Source organism: Peromyscus leucopus, chromosome 1, assembly GCF_004664715.2.
Source record: "Peromyscus leucopus breed LL Stock chromosome 1, UCI_PerLeu_2.1, whole genome shotgun sequence".
Classification (NCBI taxonomy): Eukaryota; Metazoa; Chordata; class Mammalia; order Rodentia; family Cricetidae; genus Peromyscus; species Peromyscus leucopus.
In genome coordinates, this window is record NC_051063.1 from 181,231,550 (window position 1) to 181,256,913 (window position 25,364).

A 25,364-nucleotide genomic window follows, 5' to 3' on the forward strand; every position below is an offset into this window, starting at 1 on the left:
ATGTTGTCTATTAAATATGCATTCCCTTCAGTAGCCAACACTGGCATGTTTCATTACCATCCCTGAGCCATTCTGACCTTTTTCATCCTCTTCACTTGTTCTTACTTTCTGACAGCCACCAACACTTGAATCAACGGTCCAGGTGCAATCTGCAATGGTTAGCTTTTGTACTGAAGGTGACAATGTCGATTTAAAAAGTCTCATCCTCAGAGAAGCTCACCTGACGGACTACACTCCACATAAACCCCACAGGTTAATTCTCTCTGCTACTGTGATATTCTCCATTAAAACAGTGAGTGCTGATTGTTTCAGAACTTGTATCATACAGCGTGGTTTACCTCTGTCCCAGACTACAAGACAAACTGCATTGGCAAGAAACTTTGTAGACAATCAGTGTCTTCTGCAAAGTTTGGTATTCACAGTGTGTTCACAGAATAGAAACTGAGTAGAAGACATGGATAGAGGGATGCTGACAGCACAGCTTTTAGAGTTCTCTGACTACACAAGCATGGTGTGTTGTCTGGTAAGAACTGGGACAGCACAGCCTGAAGAAGGAAGCATAGTGTCTGATGAGCAGAAAGGGGCAGAATGCTGGAAAGCATGCAGCCATGGCTGCATCAGTGTTAAACAGCCACCTAGATCCTTCACAGACAGACATATAAGATGTAAAGACAACAGAGGTTGCATAAAAGATCACAAAGCAGCACACTAGGGTGAGGATGCTTTGGGTGGCTCTGATCTCAGGAGATGACCTAGGAGACAGGGATCTGTGGATGTGTTGCACCCTCTGCTTATGTTTGAGCAGGATGAATACCATGTAACCACTGGACAACACCATGAGTCCCAAAAAGATGACATCGTTGGATGATATTAGGATTACAATAAGAATGCTGATTAGTTTCTCAGAATTGATAACAGTACAAATTCCAAAATCTTGTATCCCAGTAACATTTCTCCCACCTCTTATGTCTGTTGTATATACAAAAATGTAAATATATAACAACAACTGGAGTACCCAGCATAGGCCCAAGAATGGACCTATAATCCTGGGGGCTCTGGGCTTGAACTGTGCCCACCTAGAATTACTGGGGCTGATGGTAATGGCCTGAAAGACACTCAGCAGGGATGTGGAGCTAAGGGATACTCCTCTGGCAACTCTATGAAAATATAAAGCAAGTTTACAGGAAACATAATCCAGATAGTAAGTCTGATTAAAAGCAGCAATGGTCTGTGGGATTCCTCTGCAGAGAACTATGAAGTTGGCCAAGACCAGGTGTTTGACAATCAGATCAGTGGGCTTTGCCCTGATTCCAGAGAAGTCAGCAATGATAAAACAGCAAAGCAAGGCTGTGTTCCCAAGCATTCCCAGTGCAGTCTGGGACAAGAAGAAAATTCCTTCAACCATGTCTCTGGAGGCCATTCTGTCATGGCCGTGGGTCAATGCAAAACATGTCCAGAGCACACTTGTTAAACAAGTTCGACTTCATTTTACTTGGCATGCCAAAAAATGTACTGCAGTACTGCATGCACAATATTACCTTACATTCATAAGTAATGCTTATATGTGTTTTCCTAGTAAATAGCTTGCTAGGTCTCAGTGAATTGCTATTGTTTGAATTGCAGATCATTAACTGGGACATTGTAGTAAAAATTAAACTTTATTATGGCATGAATAGGTCTTAGCATTCTTCACATACCTTGCAATTAATTGCAGGTTTAATATCCACAGTGCACTCATGAGATGATCTAATGATCAAACTACATTCAGATGAATGTCCTGGTTGCAGAAACACTACAGGAATCAATGCTCCCAGCAACTTGTAAAAGGCAGAAGAAAACAGACTGTCTGACTCCACAGAAAATAGTAACCCTTAACTAAGATGCTATTGACAACTGATACCTACTAGGTGGCTTCAGTTTCCTGTAAAAGTGTGTTCCCTAATAGCTTGACAGTGACATAGTAGATGGTCACAAACCCAATACCATGTGGGAACAACAAGCTATGCTTTATTCGTTAAAGATTTTAAAAGCACAAACATGAGTGGGTAAAGAAACATGGTGTAACTGTGTGGAGTGGGGTAAGTATGAAAATGATCAAAATACATATAAATTTCTCCAAGTTAAAAAATGAATAATATTGAATAAGAAAAACAATACAACTTGAGAATAAAAAAATAGAGAGTAAATTAAAAAATTAAAATAGTGACCATCAGCTGTCAGAAATGATAACATTTTACTGAGTTCTTTTTCAAACACACACATGTAATTGCATTTTCATATATCTTCATGTACATATATGTGCTTATGTTGGCTTTTAAGTGTTTTCAACATTAATTCTTAACCTTTTAATTTGGCATGTATAATTTTGAATATAATTCTATCACACTTAAACATGTCTAAAGACATGGAAACAGCAAAAAAAACACCTTATCAAGATATTTAAAACAGTATGAAATGAAGGTGTTTACTCAATAGGACAATCACTAGTGAGATTCTTCAACTACTAGGATGTATTTTAATCACAATAGAGACTTATGGAACTGTTAAATAATAGGAGCATGCCTTCTGAATTGTGGGCCATAAAATTTATCTAATATAACTCTAAGTGTTACAGAAATTGACAGCTACTAATATACTCTCAGACAATGATGCAATGGGTACCTAACACATAGCACAATAATAATTGACATATCTGTTTGATACAAAAGCAATATCTGGGCTGGGAATAGTGAAACATATCTTTAATCCCAGTCCTTACTAAGCCAAGGCCAGAGAATGCCCATGAGTTTGAGGCTAGTCGGGTCAATAGAACAAGTTTCAGGAGAGGAAGGACTCCATAAATAAACCCTGTCTCAAAAATCAAACAAACAGAAAGCAAATTCAGGGGGACATGAACATCCATGTCTGGGGGAAGTGGACATATCAGAGGCCTTAGACTTGAGGGACATTAGGTTGTAGTTATTCACTTAGTCAAATGCCCATGGACTTGAAATTTGGATGCAGAGATACCAATTTACCAGTTACTCCTCTTTCACAACCCAGATAACAAAGCCTTCTAAGAAGGATATAAAGTTCTCACTATGCCACTGTACACAGGCATTTCCAATAAAGAAAAAATCTGCATACATAGAAACCCCTAGTAGAAAGGAAAATCTTTGGTGTAAATAAACAGAGGATATAAAAACCTGCAGCCTCCATCAAGTCATGTTGGGTTCAGTTCAGATCTCTGCCTGATTCTTCCTACTATGAAAATTCATCCTGTGCAAGATCCCTTTCCTGAAAGAGAAAGATCATTTTGGAAGTCTGAACTCACCCACCTTCTAGAGACTGCCCTGTCCTTTGAAGACTGGTACCTGAAGAAAAGCAACTCACCTAAGCAGATAGGCTGCATCTGTGAAGCTGGCTGCTGGATGGGTACTCAGTTGCCAGTAGAATGTACAACAGTCGTATAGCTACAAAGTTGACAGCAATCCCAAGATGAAGGCTGAATGTTCACAGCTCTCAAACCCTAAGAGGATAACAGGATGATGCCACGGGAAGGAACCATGACAGTTATGCTGAGGGACTTTACATCACCTTTGAAAAAACTAAGCAAGAGAAACTTTTAACTGAGTAGTGCACTTCACAAAAGGGCAGGCCAGAAGTGTAAAGTCCCTCTTCTTTCCAGTGGTGTCAGAAGTTTAGAGTCCCAGTAGTAGAATCAGGCAGTGATTATAAACTTTGGACCAGGGATCAAAGGGAAAGTGTGAAGTTACAAGTACACTGTACTTTGGGGATGCATCATTATGAAAATGTCCCTTACATTTGAAGAGACTAGAAGTTTTACTGGACCTCCCAGGTAGAGTTAAATTGAAGTCACTTAAGATTTAATACTGCTATTCAACTATATGCTTAGACTTTGTGATTAACCTGCATTTAAGAGAACAACTTAATGTGGTGGTATTGTGTTCCCCAAAATATTGTGTACCCTAATAAACTTATCTGGGGTCAGAGAACAGAACAGCCACAATATTAAACATAGAGAATAGGCAGTGGTAGCACATGCCTTTAATCCTAGCATTGCAGAGGCAGAGATCTATCTGGATCTGTGTGTGTGTTGAAAGAAACATCCAGGCATAGTGACTCATGCCTTTAATCCCAGAAAGCAAGCCTTTAATCCCAGGGAGTGATGGCAGAAAGCAGAAAGGTATACAAGGCATGAAGACCAGAAACTAGAAGCTTATGGCTGGTTAAGCTTTTAGGCTTTTGAGCAACAGTTCAGCTGAGATTCATTCTGGATGGGGACTCAGAGACATCCAGTCTGAGGAAATAGGATCAGCTGAGGAATTGGCAAGGTGAGGTAACTGTGGCTTGTTCTGCTTCTCTGATCTTCCAGCATTCACCCCAATACCTGGCTCCAGGTTTGTTTTTATTAATAAGAACTTTTTTAAGATTCCTTCTACAACTTAACAACCAACCTTTCTTGCTTTGGATTTAATCAGTTTTTAACAACTTAAGCTAATGCATAACATTACTCCTAAAATATGTAATCTTCCATGGGCTGACACAAGAGTAATGCTGGTGCATATGTATGTTATAGCAATAACTGGTGAAAACAGCTAGTTTGAAATCAACCTTTTGAAACAAATATATACAATAAATGTTGGAAGTGATACAAATATAGGTTGATATATCTATGTCCAGTGATATTACAGCACTGTTTCTTATCTGAATCAGATGAAAGCAGTTGGTATCAGTGTCTCAATCCCTTGTAAAAATTCTTTTAAATATTTCAGTAAAGTATCACTCCTTCCTCACTCATGTGAAGCTTCTATGCTGTTCAATAAATACAGAACAAAGAGCACCTGCTTAGACTAAGAGTTGAGTCTTTATCCTCATACCAAAAACTCAAGCCCTAGGCTTTGGGCCCAGGGGCACAACTCTGCACCCCTACACCACCACACATTGCAGTCCCAGTTTCAGGCCAGTCTGTAGGAAGACCTCCTGCATTCAGATCAGACTACCACCATCCCCCATCAGACCCTGTAACTCAAGCCCCACGTCCCCCAAATTCCACCTGTCCACCAAGACTGGATTGGACTAAGAGGTGATACCTTGTCTAAGTGGAACCCAGGGGCACAATCCTGACCTGCTATACCATCACGCATTTCAATTCCAGTTTCAGGTCAGTAGGCAGGCAGACCTACTGCAGACAGGTCCGACTAACTGCAGAAGTATCAGACTACCACCATCCCACGCCAGACCCTGTAACCCACAAACCCCACTCCCTCCCAACCTTAGACTTAAAAAGATTACAACTACTCCCTGAGTCAGATCCCATGAACGCCAATTGGACTAAGAGCTACTCCCTGAGACAAAGAGTCCACCAGCACCTACTAGACCAAGAGCTCCCACTAGACCAAGAGTATCAATCAGACCAAGAGAGCCTCCCTCAGACACAGACACTACTTGCAGCCAGTGGAGAAAGAGATGGGTAGAGACCAGTACAAAAATACAGTCAGCAACAACAATAAAAACAGTATGTTTCTATCAGATCCTGCATCAGCAAGACCTGAACATCCCAACACAGAAGAAACAGAAGAAATCAACCTTAACAATGACCTTAATAAGATGACAGAGATCAAAAAATCCCCTAAAAAGTTGAGGAAAATGAGGGAAACAGCTCAAGATTTGAAAACTGAAATCAAGACAATAAAGAAGATACAAACTGGAGGAATTCTGGAAGTGGAAAATCTGAGTAAACAAACAGGAACTACAGATGCAAGCATAAACAATAGAATGCAAGAGATGTAGGAGCAGATCTCTGGCATAGAACATACAATAGAAGAAATAGATTCATCAGTCAAAGAAAACACTAAAGCCAACAAGGTCATGACCCAAAATGTCCAGGAAATTTGGAACACCATGAAAAGACCAAAGCTAAGAATAATAGGGATAGAAGAATGAGAAGAATTCCAACTTAAAAGCACAGAAAATACATTCAACAAAATCATAGAAGAAAATTTTCCCAGCCTAAAGATGGAAATGCCTATAAATATACAAGATGGTTATAGAACACCAAATAGATGGATGCAAAAAAAGTCCCCTCACCACATAATAATCAAACCAGTAAACATAGAGAATAAAGAAAAAATATTAAGCGCTGCAAAGGAAAAAGGCCAAGCAACATATAAAGGCAGACCCATAAGAATAACACCTGATTTCTCAATGGACACTCTAAAAGCCAGAAGGTCCTGGACCGATGTTATGCAAACACTAAGAGACCATGGATGCCAACCCAGACTATTATACCCAGCAAAATTCTCAATCAACATAGATGGAGTAAACAAAATATTCCATGATAAAACCAGATTTATACAACATCTCTCTACAAATCCAGCCCTACAGAAAACAACTGAAGGAAAAATCCAACCTAAGGAAGTTAGATACACCCATGAAAACACAGGCAATAGATAGTCCCAAACAAACAAATACTAAAGAAGGGAAACATAACAACACTACCACCAAAAAAAAAAAAACAGGAATTAACAACAACTGGTCATTAATATCCATTAATATCAGTTGTCTCAATTCACCTATAAAAAGACACAGGCCAACAAAATGGATATCAAAACAAGATCCATCCATTTGCTGCAAACAAGAAACACACCTTAACTTCAAAGAAAGACATTACCTCAGAATAAGAAGCTATGAAAAGACTTTCCAATCAAATGGATTTAAGAAGCAAGCTGGTGTAGATATCCTAATATCTATTAAAATAACATAATAAAGGTAATTTACAGCAAGCCAACAGCCAGCATCATATTAAATCAGCCAGCATCATATTAAATGGAGAGAAAATTAAAGAGATTCCACTAAAATCAGGAACAAGACAAGGCTGTCTAGTCTCCCCATAATTATTCAACATAGTACTGGAAGGTCTAGTTAGACCTGAACAATAAGACAACAGGAGATCAAGGGTATAAAATTTGGGAAAGGAAAAAGTCAAACTATCACTATTTTCGAAGACATGACAGTATATATAAATGACCACATAAATGTGACCAGGGAACTCTTACAAGCCAGAAGCTGGGAGACATCCCCCCTATTTTGTTTTAAAAAGATGGCTTCTGCCATTCCATTCAGATATGGCTGTGCCACTTACAGCAGATAAACTCCTTCAGTACAGTGGCAGGATAAAAGATTAACTCAAAAAAATCAGTACCCTTCTATATACAAACCATAAATGGGCTGAGAAAGAAATCAGAGAAACATCACCATTTACAATAGCCACACATAATATAAAATACCTTGGAGTAACTCTAACTGAGCAAGTTAAATACCTATATGATAAAAAGTTTAAGTCTCTGAAGAAGGAAATCAAAGAAGATATCAGAAAATGGAAAGATCTCTCATGCTCATGGATAGGTAGAAATAACACAGTAAAAATGGCAATCTTACCAAAAGTATATACAGATTCAATGCAATGGCCATAAAAATCCCATCACAATTTTTCACAGACGTGGAAAGAACAATACTCAACTTCATATGGAAAAAAAACCTAGGGTAGCTAAAATAATCCTGTTTAATAAAGCAGCCCCTGGAGGTATCATGATCCCAGACCTCAAGATCTACTATAGAGCTATAGTAATAAAAACACATTGGTACAGGGATAAAAACCAACACATGGACCAATGGAATCAAATTGAAAACCCTGACATTAATCGACAAACCTATGAACTAATGAATTTTGACAAAGATGCCAAAACTACACCATGGGGGGAAAAGCATCTTCAACAAATGGTGCTGGCATAACTGGATGTCAACATGCAGAAGAATGCAAAAAGAGCCATATCTGTCACCATGCACAAAACTTAAGTCCAAGTGGATCATAAATCCAGTTACACTGAACTTGATAGACGAGAAAGAAGGAAGTAGTCTTGAACGCATTGGCACAGGGGACTACTTCCTAAATATATCACCAGCAGCACAGACACTGAGAGCAACAACATTGATAAGTGGGACCTCTTGAAACTGAGAAGCTTTTGTAGGGCAAAGGACATGGTCAACAAGACAAAAGGACAGCCTACAGAATGGGAAAAGATCTTCACCAACCCCACATCTGACAGAGGGCTGATATCCAGAATATATATAACTCAAAAAGGTAGACTTCAAAATACTGAACAATCCAATTCAAAAATGGGCTACAGAGCTTAACAGATAATTCTCAACAGAAGCTCAAATGACTGATAATAAATATTAATAATTAATGGATAGAACAAAGCTTCTTCAGAACCATCTTAATGCCATTCAGATAATTTATAAGGATGAAAGTTCATTGCTAATTGATAGAATAATGTATGTGGAATCATATGTTTCTGAAGAACATAAAAAATATATGAGTTCATGAAATCTCAACAATCCTTTACAAAAGAGTGTGTTCAAACACTGTAATAGGTAGGTAATCAATTACAAACTCTGGAGGAGTTTCTCAGTAGGAATAATAAACAAACTTTTAAGTAGAAGGGCAAAGCCATACAAACATTAACATCACCAGGTGGCTTTTATAAAATGGCTTATTCTGTCATCATCCCTGAGAGCCAGCAGATAATACTCATCCTGAAGAACATATACAATATATCTGGCAACCTATTCATATGAGAGATTTAAAAAATATTCAGGAAGTGGCAGTCACCTATGGAATACATTCAACATATGTAAAATACATGTTAAATACATGGTTTTTTAGAAATAGCATTAAACCAGATGACTGGAATCAGTTTATCTCAGCTGTGTTAGACTAGAGCCAGAAGTTACACTAAAAAATCTGGTTGAAAGAAGAAAATAAGGCCCTTGAACATCAAGGTGATATCAGAGGTTTTGAGATCTCCCAAGAGCAAATTCTTGGTGAGGACTATTTCACTGATTTAAATGTACAAACTGTCTTGGGTAAGAACACATGTTTTCTATGCCATACAGCAGCTTTAAATTGGCCTCTTCAAGAGGTAAATGTCTAATTCTAGGGATTGCCACCCTATCTCTGGTAAACCAAATTTTGAGATGGGTTGAATGCATAGGGCCAGAAAGACAGAAAGGAAGGCTGAAGCTGTATGTGGCAAATGTAGCAGTGAATCATTATGGACGAGATCTGTTACAATAGATGAATACCCAGATGAAAATTCTTCCAATCTCAGAAGTGAGATATAGAGCAATTCACACTCTGAGGAATAATGATAAGATACTATATAAAACAACCACCACTGTTCAGGCTGTACATAAATAGCACAACTGCCATTGAACTCTCAGAAGTACCAATGGCCCTACTTTGAAAATGGCTTACTGACAAAATTCTCTGGGTTGGACAATAGCTTATAATAGAAGAGAAACTACAAGCTTTAGAACAGCTGGGTCAGGAACAGTTAAATGTTCAACACATTGAAGAATCTTCAACCCTTTGGAATTCTCCTGTATTTGTTATTAAAAAGAAAACTGGTAAATGGAGAATGCTGACAAATCTGAGAGCCATAAATACAGTTAATCAGCCCATGGTCTCATAAAGAATGGGATTCCTTGCCCTCTCTGTTACCCCAAAAATGGCTTATTATACTTATTGTCTTAAAAGACTGTTTCATCACCATACCTCTACAAGAAATGCATAGAGAAAAATTTTCCTGTACAATATCTATTTATAATAATTCCCAGCCAGTCAAGAGATATCAATGTAAAGTCTTCCCACAGGGAATGTTAAATAGCCCTACCCTATGTCAATATTTTGTACAAAACAATGTTGGAAATAATTCATGCAAAATTTCGACAACCTAAAATCTACCCTTATGTGGATATTTATTGGCTAATCCAAACTTAGATACCTTGGTAAACATGTTTGAAGAAGTAAAAAATTTTTACTTAACTGGGGATAAATTGCTCCTGAAAAACTACAGAGAGGAAATTCTACTAATTATTTAGGATAAGATAGATGTACAAAAAAATTATACCCCAAAAGGTACAACTCAGGAGAGATAGACTGCAGATTCTTTTTTATCCCCCTTGTTTTTTCGAGACAGGGTTTCTCTGTGCAGCTGTGGGCCTTTCCTGGATCTCCCTGCATAGATGAGGCTGGCCTTGAACTTACAAAGATCTGCCTGTCTCTGCCTCCCAAGTGCTGTGATTAAAAATGGGCACCACCACCACCTGGCATATTGCAGACTCTTAATTGTTTTCAAAAATTGTTAGAAAGAATTACGAGCCTACAAACCATCATGGAATGTGTAAAGATGGACTAGTAAATTTGGCCAATACCCTAAAGGGCAATGAGGATTTAAACAGTCCAACAGAATTATAAACTGAACATGGGAAGGAATTGGCTCTAGTAGAAAAGAAAATATGACAGGCACATGTGGATGATGTGAATTCAGAACATAACTGTATTCTGTTCATACTACCTTTTCGACACCCCCACACACACAGCGTTTTGATGCAGAGAGAAGACATTGTATTGGAATGGATATTTCTACCATATAAATCAAGTAAGAAGTTAAAGGCTTCTGTAGAAAACATACCTGATTTGATTCTAAAAGGTAAATTAAGACTTCACCAGTTGACAGAAATGGACCCAGCTGAAATTGTAGTACCTTTAATTAATGAGGGAAATGTTTCTTCATGGAAAGATAATGAGTACTGGTGAAGAGCCTGCAGTTACTTTTAGGGAAAGATCTACAACTGTTATCCCAAAAGTAAGAGAATATAATTCATAAAAGATCTGAATGATCCTTTCTCATGGTGTACAACAAAAACTCATTTCTGGAGTTCCCACAAGCTATATGGATACAAATAAACCAGGAAAGGCAGAATAAAGTTAGGCAGTACATTCGAGCTGGAGAGAGAGGAGAAGGAAGGAGAGTGGGGAAGATGTTGTGAGCCACCACCAAAGGTGCAAACAGATGACAGCAGACTGGTAATATCACAGCTATATGTCAACATATACATAATAGAAATGGATTAAATAAAGTTGAAACTATTTGCTAACATAATTTGCCCCTCTGTGTGTTTATTTGGGTACAAGTAGCTGTGGGACTGGGTGGGACACAGGAAAACTCCCTGCTACAGAACAAGACCTAGAGGAGGTAAATGGAGCAGCCAACACATGCTGCAGGGTAAACTTTATGATTCTTTCACCAGCATATCCTGGTACTATTGATCATGACCTGGAAGACATTCAAGAGGCAGACGGTGTCAAACACAACTGATCAAAATGCAAGAACAATTAATTTTGTGGTGCCAAGCCTGAATTGATCATCTATAATTTCTGCACTCAGGTCTCAGGGAACATTGTCATAGAGAAGCAGGAAGACTATAAGTATCAGTGGAACACATATTGGCTGTGAGAATGCATCTCCTAGAAATGTCAGGGAAGCAACACCCTTGAAGTTTCAACATGACTGGCTAAACAAGACCTAAATATCACACCAACAGAATGCTATCACGGAAGGGGAATTATCCCTAGGCTTCATTAATCCCAGTTTTAAGAATAACTAAACAAGGAAGTTAGCTTTTTAAATCATCCAGTAAAAATCACAGAAGCTTTGACATGCCAAACTGCATCAAATACCCTGTTACAGGCCATGATTAATTAATTGATACGTGCAAAATTAAATTATGCATACCAATTCCAGGCTTGGTACATTTCCTGTCATCACTACCTGTTCAACATAGATAGCTGTTTCTGACCAGCATTATCGGTGTGCACATTGGTTAACATGTAGCATAGGCCAAACAGCCACATTCACCTAAGTTGGCCTTGGTGGGTCCATAATGTGAACAAAGTGATGACATGGAGGAAGAAGCTATAAAAATCCAAATTCAGTGCCAGAAATGCTACAATGATCTGGAAGTAAGATTGAGAAACTGCTCAGGAAATCAGGAGAAGCAGGCAACTGAGGCTTACACGAGGTATTCAGAAGAGAAGAAAAAAGGAACTAGTGAGTCTGTTGCACAAAGGGATGTTTATAGGAAGAGGAAAAGGAAGACATACATCCTAGAGATCTCTGGAGGCAGAAGTTAACTATGGAGAGGATGGAGGAATGGAACCAAGAGTGATCAGATAAGCTTTCTCTACTATAGCATGACTGACTCCCAGGGATCAGGAATGATACGATGGTGAAATTGACCAGAAATTGCAAGTGAAACTTGTAGATTGCTCTGTTCTTGATGACTGAAGAAAGAAAGCTTCCAAGAAAACCAAAGGAAGAGAAAAATCATTATTGGACAAAGAAAAACATGATCCTAAGTGCAAGAAAAAAACAGCTAAATTAACACATTCAAAGTCAAAAGACAGTGAATACAATACTTTATGGTTGCATGGCCATCCCAACACCACCACCTGTAACAGTGGACAATGAGGATCTAAATCACACCCACTGTACAAGTGAGTGCAATACCACTCCTCATTTCTCAAAATCAGAGTTCTTATAAAGATATCCATAATAAGGTGAAATAAAAAAAAAATATCAGCCCTGTAAATGGTCTTGCTGAAGCAAATATTACTGGATGGTACAAAATTAATTCTACAATGGATGTTGTAGATGAAATTCTAAACGATCATATTAAATAAGAGACATAGAGTTAAATGCAGAGTTAAAAGCCCAAAAGATCAGAGCATTACCAAAGCCTTTAGCTTACCAGTCGCTGCTGTCCTTCCCCTGAGAGAGAGAGACATTTTCTGTGTGACCTATCTTTTTATTATCTTTTTGATCTAGCTTCTCATTGGTTTTAAATACAACCACATGATTTCATCATCATTGTCTGTCTATACAGACCTCCAAGACTCTACAGTTTGTACTGAGATTAAAGGTTCAGGTCACCTCTGGCTGTGACCTTGAGCACATAGAGACTCTGCCTATCATGTGATCAGATTAAGAGCATGAGCAACCACTACCAGACTTCTGCTAAATGGCTGGTTTTTAGCGCTGACCCCCAGGCAACTTTATTTCATAACATACAAATAAAATAACATTTTAACACAAATAAAATATCACCATAGGATGTGTTCCTTCTATCTAGATTTCTGTGAACTACCGTCAAGATTTTTCATAACCAAACAATTTTATGTCATTTCTAATAAGAGAATTCCAGATCCCAGTGCTGAGGAAGAAAATCTATATACACAAAAATATATAAACCAATAAAATCCTCAAAATATGAAGTTAATGATAGAGGACTCCATTTATGATAACCTAACACAAGTAAAATAATTCTAACCTCTGACGCCTGATCACCACATCAGTGCAGCAGACATCTGATTTGGGGTTGTTAATTGAAGGGAACTTTTGAGATTCTTATAGTATTGTGTTTAATATAACCATTGTGTTTCAAGTTGTACATTACTTGTGTAATTCCCATGAAATATATGGTTAGGATTTTTGTTTCTTTTGTTGAAAACTTTGTCATACATAATAAAGAAAGAAAGGGGGAGAGAAAAAAGGGGAAGGGGAGGAGAGAAGGAAGTAAGGAAGCAGGAAAGAAGGAAGGAAGCAAGGTAAGAAGGAGGAAGGAATTGAGTTTGGGTATAGGATGTTGGGTAAATGTCAGCTGGTGACTTTAACAAACCTCATGGAATCACAGTTTAAGACCTTGATCCCAAAAAACAAACATTATTTTATATTTGCAAACTGTGATGCTTACTTAAGTGTGATTTCACTGACATGTTGTCAGAAAAATACCATAAACACATTCTTCAATTGTGAATTCACTACTCTAACTGTTGACAATACATGTAGGAAATAGGACAATATTTAGGATACCCACTGTCCAACAGGCTCATGTGAAAACTCAACATCGCTGGAAGATGTTTAAAGCTCTACTTCCATGTAGTACCTACCAAAAGGTCATGAACTTTGTCAGTAAGATGATGCCCGTAGACCTACACTGACACATCTAGGAGGATGAAAAAAATACAATTATAAACTTGGGTAAATTCAACTCCAGCAATCATACTGCAAAAATATTCTACACATCATGTAAGGTAAAGTTAATTATCACTTTGACTTTTTAACACAATAATTCAGCACCTTCACAGACAGACTGCATTATCCTGGTGTTACTGTTACTCTAATTTGGGCATTTATAGTCAAAACAACAGTGACTGGCAAAACTTTATGAACACTCTGTCTTTCTCACTCACTTCTTAGCTATGGAATTATTCTTATGCCCTCTCTCTGTTCCAAGGATCTGTTCCTACATCAGATTCCCATTGCTAGACTTGAGCAATGACACAGGCCTCTCTTTGCTGATTCTGTTGCTCAGACTGAAACATGAAGTACTCACCTGGCTTCTTGCCTCAGAAGGGTGATGAGTTCATTGGGTAGACTTATTAATAACTAGTGCCATATGGGAGTCAGCTCAGGCCTGAGGTAGAGCTCTTGTGACTCGGTGACCTCACCTCCCTCCAGAAGTTCAATTTTCATTTCATCTGCAGTAGCAATGACAGTGTTTGCTTTGGGGGACAAAATAATTCATGAAACTTTTTCCAGTTGCTAATTAACAAAGATGCTTGAGAGTTTCCTGTGAATATTTCCAAAGAGAAAGGCTGTTTTGAAGATGCATTGAGATTTTGTGATGCCTGAAAGCTAACCAGGGTCCCAATGAAGGTGATAAAAACTCTGAGGTGAGATTTGTGTGAACATTAAAGAAGTCTCTATGTCCTATTGGATCCAGGATTTTCTAACTTCTTCCAACATAGATCAATTTAGTTTTCTTTATTTAGCTTATAACATTTAATATTTAATTATTTGAGTATTTTATTCATGGTAATGTGGTTATGTCAAAACTACACACTATTATCTCCTTTCCAATTCCCTTCTTATCTCACATTAGTATTGTCTCCAAATCCCATGTGCTTTGTTAAGAAAAGAGGAAATAAAGAAGAAAAGAAAGGAAGGAAAGGGGAAAAGAAGACAAGTAGAATCTATACTTAGTGATGCCTATATGCTAGAGCAGGGGCATATATGAAAGCAACGTTAGTCTCTCTCTCTGAAAGACTTAAGTTATCTGGCATTTCCTCTTTCTGAAGCCAGAAATTCCCATCAGTTCTTCAGCTAGGAGTTGGACTTCCTGCCACATCCTCTCTGCTTGGATTTTGTCTTCTAAATCTTGTGTAGGTTTTTTTTTATGAACTGTTCCAGAGAGTAAATTCACATGTCTAAGTGCCCTGGTTTAGTCTAGATAAGACCTATTTCCTTGAAATCATCTACCACCTCTTATTCATATATTCTTTCTGCCTCATCATCAATTATGATCTCCTAATCTTGGGCAAAAGAGCTGTCCTATAGATGTCCCATTTTTAGAAGGACCCTCCAGAGCCTCTTATTCTGAGCACCTTGAATGATGGTGGGGTTCTCTGTTAATCACCATAGAGGGCAAAATAAAACTTCTCTGATGAGAGTTGAGGGATAGACCTAAGCCTCAGAGTAAACATAGATGTAAAATGAATCTAACGGTTCTTATAATAAAAACCACAGAGCCAGATATTGAGATGAGAGCTGAAAGATCAGAGAAGCAGAAGAGCCAGCCATTAGCTTACATCTATGAAATCCTCAGCCTCAAGAGAGTCAGTTCCTATTTCCTCATGCCTTACAGAACTTTTCTGCCCAGACATTACTTCCTGGGATTAAAGGTGTGTGTGCTTCACAGTCCTGGTATTAAAGGTATGTTCTAGCACTACCTGGTTCTGTTTCCAGTGTGGCATTGAACTCACAGAGAACCAGAAGCATATTTGCCTCCCAAGTTATAGGTTTAGGTGTATGTGCCACAACTGGCTGACCTCTAAATCTAATCTAGTGGCTGGCTCTATCCACTATTAATCCCCAATTAATGATCCCCAATTAAGCTTTATTGGGGTATACAATATATCACCACAAATAAGAGTTTAGATTGCATTTTATTGCTCTGTGAACTTAGCTGAATATTAGTGTTACGTTCTTCCCCAGGAACTCTCTAGACTCACATTTTTGTGCATTGATGGTGACAGGCAAATGTGCCATCTTGTGAACTGGGTCTTCAATTCAGTCATGAATCAGTATAATACACAATGATGTTTTTGACAGTATTACACAGGACTTGTTGCTGGTATTGCTCTCATGGTTCATATTTACAAAATTAATTTATTACCTCTAGCAGTGTGAAAACCATCCAGTATAGATGGAGTTTCCACCTTGATTTCTCCATGTACTGTGACATAAGTATATTGCATCATTATTGACAGGATTTATCCATCTAGGGACAGTATACACCTACGTATTACAGGCTAAAGACATTGTTCTTGGATGTCTTCAATGTACTTCTGATTTTCAACACCTGACCTGCATAATTTTAGAGTACTTGGAAGGGTTACATAGAGACATGAAATTTTGACATTAATAGCATGAAAAAGTTCTGAGAAAATGAAAAATGTTGACCTTGTGAAACAACCATTTTTTAATTCTATGAAATTTACTTTACTTTTGAAATTTAAACATAATTACATCATTTCTGCTTCTTATTCCTACCTCTAACACTTCCCTATAAACCCCATAATGCCATTTAAATTTATGGATTCTATTCTTTAAATATAGTCACTTACCACAATCATACTAAAGAACACATACATAAATGTCCTCCTTATATAAATACAACCTGCTTAGTCCATAGTGTTATTAATATGTGTACGATTTCAGTGCTAATGATTTGGTATTTGATGAACAATTGGGAGGCCTTACTTTGGGAAAGACTATCTCCCAATCTTAGAATTCCTTGGATGTCTATAGTTCGCTGTCTATGGGTAAGGCCTCATGAGATTCAGCCCTTCCATGTTAGCATGTCTATAAAATATCTTGTTATTGTTCAGGTCTTGCTTAGGAAGTCACATTGATAAGACTTCATGGGTTTAGCCTCTCTGACATTTGTAGGACATGAATTCTCACAGCAAACTTTGTGTTCCTCTGGCTCTTGCAATCTGTTCAACCTTTATTTCCCTATGATACCTGAGCCTTTAGTATATTTGTGTTTAGATATATCAGACTAGCCTGAGCACCACAAGGTCAATTGTTCTCATCAATGTGGTCTGCTGTAGTTCTCTGTAATGGTTTCCATCTCTTGCAAGCCACATTTCTTTGGCAGGGGATGAGACCAGTACTTATCTCTGGTTTAAGGATAAATATTTGCAATGTGATTAGGTATCCTGCTGGTTTAGCAAAGTGAAAGTAGGAGATTCTTCTCTAAGATTCAAAGTTCACTAGTTCTTGTAGTTGGCTTGGTTTTTTAGCCCTAGTCATTTTTCCTTTCCTTAAGGAGAAACATTTCCATTTTTTTATGTAGCCATTATAGGAGTATATAAATATAAATATATGTATGTACAGACACATATGTAATAAAATTTTCTTTCTATCAATGACTTCGAGAAAGTTGTGTTGCTTTTAAGAAAATGTAAACAAAGAGATAATTATATTAAGGGTATGAAGCCAGTCATAAAAAAGTGAGAGAATTATAGTAAGTGAATAGAGTCATACAAAAAAGTTTTAGGCCTGTTATTATGTCTCATGCTTTTTCCAAGCACTAAATAGATGAGGCAGGTAGATCTCTGAGTTCTGGATCATTTTGGTCTATGTAGTGAGTCTCAGGACAGGCAGCACTATGAATAGAGACTCTGTTCCCCCCAAAATAAACAATCAATCTAACAAATAAATAAATAGAAAGGAAAGAAATAATACAGACAAGAAAATAAAGAACAAGAAGGAAAAGCAGTTACACAAATTATCTTGTTTATGGTTCAGAGATCTTATATAATCACACAAAATTGTGGATGCATAGACACTGAATAAAGACATGAGAAAATCTGCCAAGGGGAAGAAAGGAGATAAACAGAATGAACAAGAAAATGGAAGCTGAAGAGTATGAGGGAAATATGCTCACTGTAATATATTGTTGTATGAAATTCCTCATTGTGTCACTGTTTCATGGCCAATGAACATCCACAGTGAAAATCAATACAAGACAAAATCATGGTTGATCCCTCATCTCAGCAATTGTCCTGTCCCAAGGGCTGATCTTGCCTTGAATAATTTTCTTGCTGTGACAACAACTTTTGTCTTTTATTCTCCATCACTTTTCTCTATGTTTAAAATGTCACCGCTGAGTCTGGAGATGTGCCTCAGTTGCGAGACTGCTACCCTAGCATACAGGAAACCCTGCATTTGAATTCTCCCACCTCATAAACAGGTGTAGTGACACATTCTTGTAGTCCTAGAGCAGTCAGAAGATAGAGGCAAGATATCCAGGGTCATCCTCTGCTACATAGCAAGCTTCAGCTCCAAGGTTGTGTGGCTTGTTTGGTGTCCCAGTCCCTCCACTGGAAGCCTTACATGGTTACAGAAGTTGGTTGGTCCATGCTCCATATCCCCTATTACTAGGAGTCTTCTAGCATTTTTCTGGTAGATTTCAGGGAGTTTCAATTGTAGTAGGTTTCCACTTTGCCCCTGAAATGCCCACCAATCCAAAGTTTCTGCCAATATTCCTGTGATTATTTTTTTTTATCTCCAAGTTCTTTATACTAAAGGGTTTTTTTTAAGACAAGGGATGAAAATAATTGAGCGTTAAAATCATTCTTTTGTCAGCTTTAAAATATAAAACATACTTGTATTACATATGATTATGCTGCTCTTTCAGAACATCTGATCTTAATCAGGTTTCAATGGACATGTGTGAGGATTGTTATTCTCTTTGAAAAATCGCATTATGGGTAATTTTCTATGAGGGCTATGGACTCAGAGTGTGAAGAACAATGGTCTTTACTTCATAATAAGATTACTAGAGACTTAGGGTACAAATGCTAGATTGTTTAAGTGTTGATTGTGCAAGGCCCAGCTTACATCTGTAGTGGAAGTCATGCTGATTCAGTGTTGATAATAAATTATAAACCCCAACATATGACCCTTCCTCCCATCTGAGTAACAAGGATGGTACAGTCATTTACAAATTTCTAGCTCTTATCTTTCCCTGAGTCATTCAGAGTTATTGTTTTTTACAACAAATACCATGCTCAGAATATTCAATAAGTACCATTGGTTGGAGGACCTGGGGACATAGCTCACTGGTTAAGAGCAGATACTACTCTTGGAGAGGAACAATCTTAAATTCCCAGCTCTAGGCACAACTGCCTGTATTTCCAGGTGATCTGCTATCCATCTGACCGCCTGGAGACACACACACACAAACACACACACACACACACACACACACACACACACACACACACACACACACAGAAGCACACACAAAGTATTAATTAAAATAAAAAGAAAATTATTTTTGACAAATTGGGATTATCTCTCCATTTCATATGTTGTGGATCTTGCTTGCAAGTTTAGATGTTAGGAGTTTTCTACTCTAAACTTCTAGCTTGGGTAGAGGGTTAACTTGCTGAGTTTGAGTGGAGGTAGAAAAATGAAGACTAGCGTGAACTATCTAGCATAGCAGGGTCTAGAGTTCTTATTTTTACCTGGACCTAAGCTAACTCAGGGAACCTTGGAAAGTGAATCATCAGATTGTATTTCTTATGAACCTATATGAATATCTTCTTTTAAATTCTGGTGTTGCAAAACTGGTATTGATTGGTATAAAAAATATTTAGCTCCTTTTATACGTATAGTCACAATAATCACAAGGAAATAGTAGTCCTCCTCACCCTGCAAGAATAACAGGTTCTGTTGTGTTTGGTTTAGAAAGTTTTAGGTGTAGACCTTCTTAAATCCTTGCCTCATGGAATCTACATTTGTCTGATAGGATGTTAGATTACAAACCATGTTTTTTGTCTGGAATGGAAGCACTTGGATTCATTTGAACCACTAATATGTAGCTGCTGAAATAATTTCAGTAGCTTCTGTTACATGCTAAGCAATGCAAAGTTTAAAACCACCCTTTCTGACCACCTTGAAGGTCATTGCCCACTGCATTTGGAAAGTAATTGATGGTAGTGAAAGTGGATCAGATTACATCCCTACTGCACAAATGTCCTTTCCAGACCTCTTATATAGTTGTATTCAAGAAGATTTGATGGCCAAACTGGGGAGCAGCAGATACTTCATAACCTATAATATCCTAAGCCAGGCTGCTGCATGATCCAGCTATTAAAGTCCCAAAAAAAGAGATGTTTTATTTACATTTCTATTGCCCAAGGCAACTTATAGAAGAAGAGTTTATTTGGGGCTTAGTGTTCCAGAAGGTTATGGTCTATGATGGAGGAGTGTAGACCACAAACAGTAGAGGGCTGGAGCAACAGCTGTTATTTCACAAACTGAATTGCAAGCAGGAGGCAGAGAGCATAATTTGAATGGCACAAGTGTTTTGAAATCTCAATGCCAAGCTTGTTCTCAGTGACACATTTCCAATAAAGCTACACCTATGAATCTTTCCCAAACAGGTCTATGAGCTGTGGACCAAGTGCTCACATATGTGAGCTGTTCTCATTCAATTTATCACAGAGACTTTTCCCCCCCATATCCTCATGTCATCTGTGCAAGACTTCAGGAATCCTTCTCAGAGTGTTACCTAGTTTTTTTCTGGTTGAATTTATCCAATAGTAGGCTCTGGAGCACCAGAGTGGGGTCATATTTCCCTATGAAGATTCTGAAAGCAATGAGATCTCCATTCACACAGAGGTGGGTTTGAAGCATGGTGGAAGCTAGAAGTGATCTCTACATGGTATTAGATAATTGGATGCCAATCTCATCCCTGTGACAGCACCAGTCAGTGGCCCAGGCATTCCACAGCATTCGGATTCTTATTGCATATGAAGCCTTAGTCCCAATTTTTACCATTCCAAAAACCGACATGAAAGAAAAAGCAACAAACAAGGAAAACTTTCATTGCTGTTGGTTGGTTATAATCTATGAAGTTGGGAATCATTTTAAAACAAATGTAAAAACTCAGGTTTTAGGAATGTGTGACCAATAAAATGGAAGATTTTCAAGTGACAGAAGAAGCCGTGATTTCATACTCACAGTCTGCAGTTACACATTGCTACATCAAGTGTTTGCCTTTGATGTGTGGCTGTTTACATGGTTGTTTGGGAACTCAGCTACATTTATATTGCTGACACAACAAGCGGTTTACTCACCAAATCTCCAGCACTTACAGATGAATCTTGTAAATTAGATACAAGGAGTTGTCAGTTAAAAATGAGGGACACAAATGGCAGGATATGAGTCCACTTGGCTACATTCTTTGTTATCAGTCTTTGGTTCCCAGAATCCAACTCCTGTCCATTTCTCCTTCCCAGCCACCCTCTCTCGAGACCCTAGAAGAGAATGATCTCATACTCCCAGCCTGTACCTATAGGATGTCAACTGTTCTGTTAAGTCTTTCCTATTCCTTGATGTGAACAGTGTTGTCAAGTGGTGACATCAACTCCCTCAGCAAATGTTGCCATTGTTGTCTTCTCTAACACAATCCCATAAACCTTTAGGTGGAAAATCTTGGAGTGTATACATCTTAGGTATTGCTGCCAACCTACTGTCTGTAGGTAGTCTGCCTGTGCCGTTACTCACTTACTCTCCATCCAGAAGCATGTACCACAGATATATTATACCTACACAGGTGAGTACTTTCTTTCAAATCTCCAGTCTTCAAAGGACCGGACATTCTCAGGTAGAACATATAATTGCTGTTCTCTGAATTAACATCTTTCTTTCATGGGATTCCTTCTGAACAGATTGAATCCACACAATGGAGAGAATCAACCCTAGAACATGAGCCCAACATGGATAGAGGGAGGCTGTAGATGAAAAGCACTCTAAGACCTGACCATCCCTTCTTGCAGTTCTTTTCAAGGCAGTAAAAATAAGTCTGTAACCATTAATGACCCATGGATTAAATGTTTTCTGAATATATTTATTTTCCTTATAAAAATATCTTACTCAAACATTAAAGCTCATGAACTATGGAGGAATTTACCATTCAAGTCACCACAGATATTTAACTGTGCAAGACTCAAGGAACATCATGGACCTTGTGATTGCCTCTTTCTACCTCCCAAGGTGATGCTAAAATTAAAGGCAACCATCATTCACACCCAGCCTTTTTATGGGTTTCTGGAGATTTGAAGACCCAAGCCATTTACAGAACTCATAATTCATTTTAAGTCAGCAGCAACTTATGGCTTTTTATATAGAAATGAAGATAATATGAACTTGGTGAATCCCTGGTCTACAACGCCCTAAGGAAAGAGGTATATTTATTGACTTGATACCCTAATAAATTACAGACCCAGACTCTCAAAGTTTTACTGTCTCACTCTCCCTCACCAGCCACTATGTCTCATTCTCAATAACAAACACTGTAGAGTATTTGAAATCCTACTAATCTGTGTGTTTATTCTCATGCAGCCTTCTTCCAAGATAACTTTTCTTTATATAAATCCACTTAATTCAAATTTATTTAAAATTTATATATTTTGAGGTATTACTTGAAAAACAAGTAAATAATGACATAGTATTTTATCTCTTATTTTGATGGTTTGATTCACTACATTTATTCAAAACTTTCACAGTCCTGAACATTATGTAATGTATACAATTATATTAAATGAATCATGCATAACTGAGTATGCTGATTGTTGATCCTTGCCTGCTGTCCTTGCCTTCAGCAGGTGAAACCAGAAGGATCATGAGTTCAAAGCTATCCTTGGATACACAATGAGCATAAGGTCACCCTTGACTACATATGACTCTATCTCAGAAAGAAGAAGCAGAGGCTAGTTAAGAGCACTTGATGCTCCTCTACACAGCATAAGTTCAGTTCCTAACCCCTATGTCACAGGAGGCTCACAAGCACCTGAAACTCCAACTCTTAGCATGTGACACTAACTTCTTGGCTATGTTGGCACTGCCACACAATGTCCCAACACACATATGCCCATAAATAAAAACAAAAATAAATCTGTTATTGAAAAAATAAAAATAACAAACATGAAATGTATGATTGTCCTTAAATGTTCATGTCTTGGCTCAGGATGGTGAATGTAGCTCTGTCTTCAGGGGCAATCCTCAGGGAAAGTCTGTGGCTGTGAGGGTGTTAGACTTGCTGCTGGTGTCTGTTCAGGACAAGAACCCAAGAATCACTGTCCCAAACTGTGAAGACCAAACATATAACAGCAATGGCAAAGAACAAATGAAATTTAATAAAACTTTGCAGTTTTTCAGTATGAGTAAGGAACAGCATCTGCAATCCATGTTAATAGTTATATTTTATCTGCCCCTTACTCCAGTTAATCCAAAAGGAATATAGATATTTACCAAGAACTACAGGATCCAATAATAGAAGCCAAAGATATCACCATACCGTGAGTGGGCATTTCTTTCTGAACTGCTTACACCAACAGAACCTGTAACAAAGGTAGGTGGCCTTGAAGCCACTCAGAAGGCAGGAGGTGTTAATAGAAATCCTCTGGCTACTCATGAAGATATAAAACAACTTGACATTAAGCATCACACAGGAAATCCTCGCATCCAAAAGCTGACATTGTCTGAGGGATCTCTCTGAAGAACAGAAATAAGTTTTTGGCAAAAACCAGCTGATAGAGGACCAGTTCTGTGGGTCTCACCATTTGTTCAGTGAGAAAATTGAAGCTATAAAGATAGGGAAGCTAGAAGTTTCCCATGATGCATGCATCAGACTAAATAAAGAAGATAATCCCTGCTTCCAAGATGAAGTCACTGATCACTTCCATATCAGGGAGATAGAGTTTTTAAGTTGAGACAGGAGAAAATGTTTTTTTTTAAGTTTCTTTCTTCAACCCTGTAATTTGTACTGCTCAATTTTAGATGTATTTCTCATGTTTCTGTAATACATATTTTCTATTCTTATTATTTTTAATATTTATTTTATGTCTATGTGTAGCTAGAGTTTTCCTGCCTGACCCACAGTCAGGACAAATCTCTGTCACCCACCAGTCCCACAGCCAACCAAGTAAACACAGAGACTTATATTGCTTACAAACTGTATGGGCGTGGCAGGCTTCTTGCTAACTGTTCTTATATCTTAAATTATTCCATTTTTATAAATCTATACCTTGCCATGTGGCTCGTGGCTTACCGGCATCTTCACATGTTGCTTGTCATGGCGGCAGCTGGCAGTGTCTCCCTCTGCCTTCCTGTTCTCTCAGTTCTCCTCTCTGTTAGTCCCACTTATGCTTTTTGCCTGGCCACTGGCCAATCAGTGTTGTATTTATTGACCAATCAGAGCAATTTCACATACAGAACATCCCATAGCACTTCCCCTCTTCTTTTCTTTTCTTTCCTTTTCTTTTCTTTTTAATAGGAAGGTTTTAACTTTTACACATCTCCAAAGTCAGCTTGGTATATTTGGGAATTTGGGCATAGCTTCTCTTACTACTTCCTGGTGGAGGGGTGTGCTTTATCTTATGGGGACACAACAAAAATTTTAGGATTATGGAATCGTCCATGAGGGTGTATTGTCTGAGCCAGTTGCCTTGAAACGTTTCTGGATGTTGGATCATCTGGGCCATGGTATCATCGGAGACCTTTCAAGGGATCTTGGCTGGTCAAACCTGATGTATTTTAATCTGGAACAAATCCATAGCCTCTGGCTTTCTGTGGAAACAAAAGCAGAGCCTCCTTTCCAAAGCAACATATCCTTACATCCAAATTTTGAAGTCAATGTACCTTTATACATTTTGGCATAACTCAACAGCTTTTACAATCAAGTGTTTTTCTTCAATTACAAATATTAAAGAGAATATAATCCATTTTCTCTTTGTGGTAGCCATCTTTACATGGCTTATTTTTTATATTACCTTGAGCCTATTGCTTTAAACTGCAGCATTCTAAGCCTGAAACTGTGATGTGGCTGCTGGGTCTGCCCACTTCAGCTTCCCAACATGGTAGTGGTACATTTTCCACCAGCTCTGGGAGCCATCAACTCTCAGAAATAGTGGGTCTATGCTTCTATCAAAACAGTATGTAGCCCAGAAAACTCTTACTTTTTGTTTTGTACTAGCAAAGGCTAAATCCACCACACAGCTTAATGTGCCACTTGCAGAGGCCTCATTCCTGCCTTACTGTAGGTTGAGTGCACACACCAGAAACCCGCTATAGTAGATAGTCTGTTCAAACATGAAAGCTGCTGCTAACTTGAAAGAGATAACTACGAACTGTTTTTAGCTCTGTTTTAGAATCTTTTTACTCAGGTTTTAGGTGGAAACACTTGCCAACACGTTGGGCGCAATTTGTAGCTGGAGAGCTTCTCTCCCGGTCCCACCAAGCCCTGGCAGTCTGACAGCCCACTTATAAAATAAACACACAGACACTTATATTATTTACAAACTGTATGGCTGTGGC

General features: G+C 38.2%; 1 protein-coding gene across 1 annotated transcript; it reads right to left on the reverse strand.

Moving 5' to 3' along the window:
- Window positions 1-484: 484 nt before the first annotated feature.
- On the reverse strand, window positions 485-1,420 carry LOC114710885 (vomeronasal type-1 receptor 4-like). The gene has a single exon (XM_028895180.1). The coding sequence runs from the start codon at window positions 1,418-1,420 to the stop codon at window positions 485-487; it is 936 nt and encodes a 311-aa protein (XP_028751013.1).
- Between the last annotated feature and the right edge of the window lie 23,944 nt (window positions 1,421-25,364).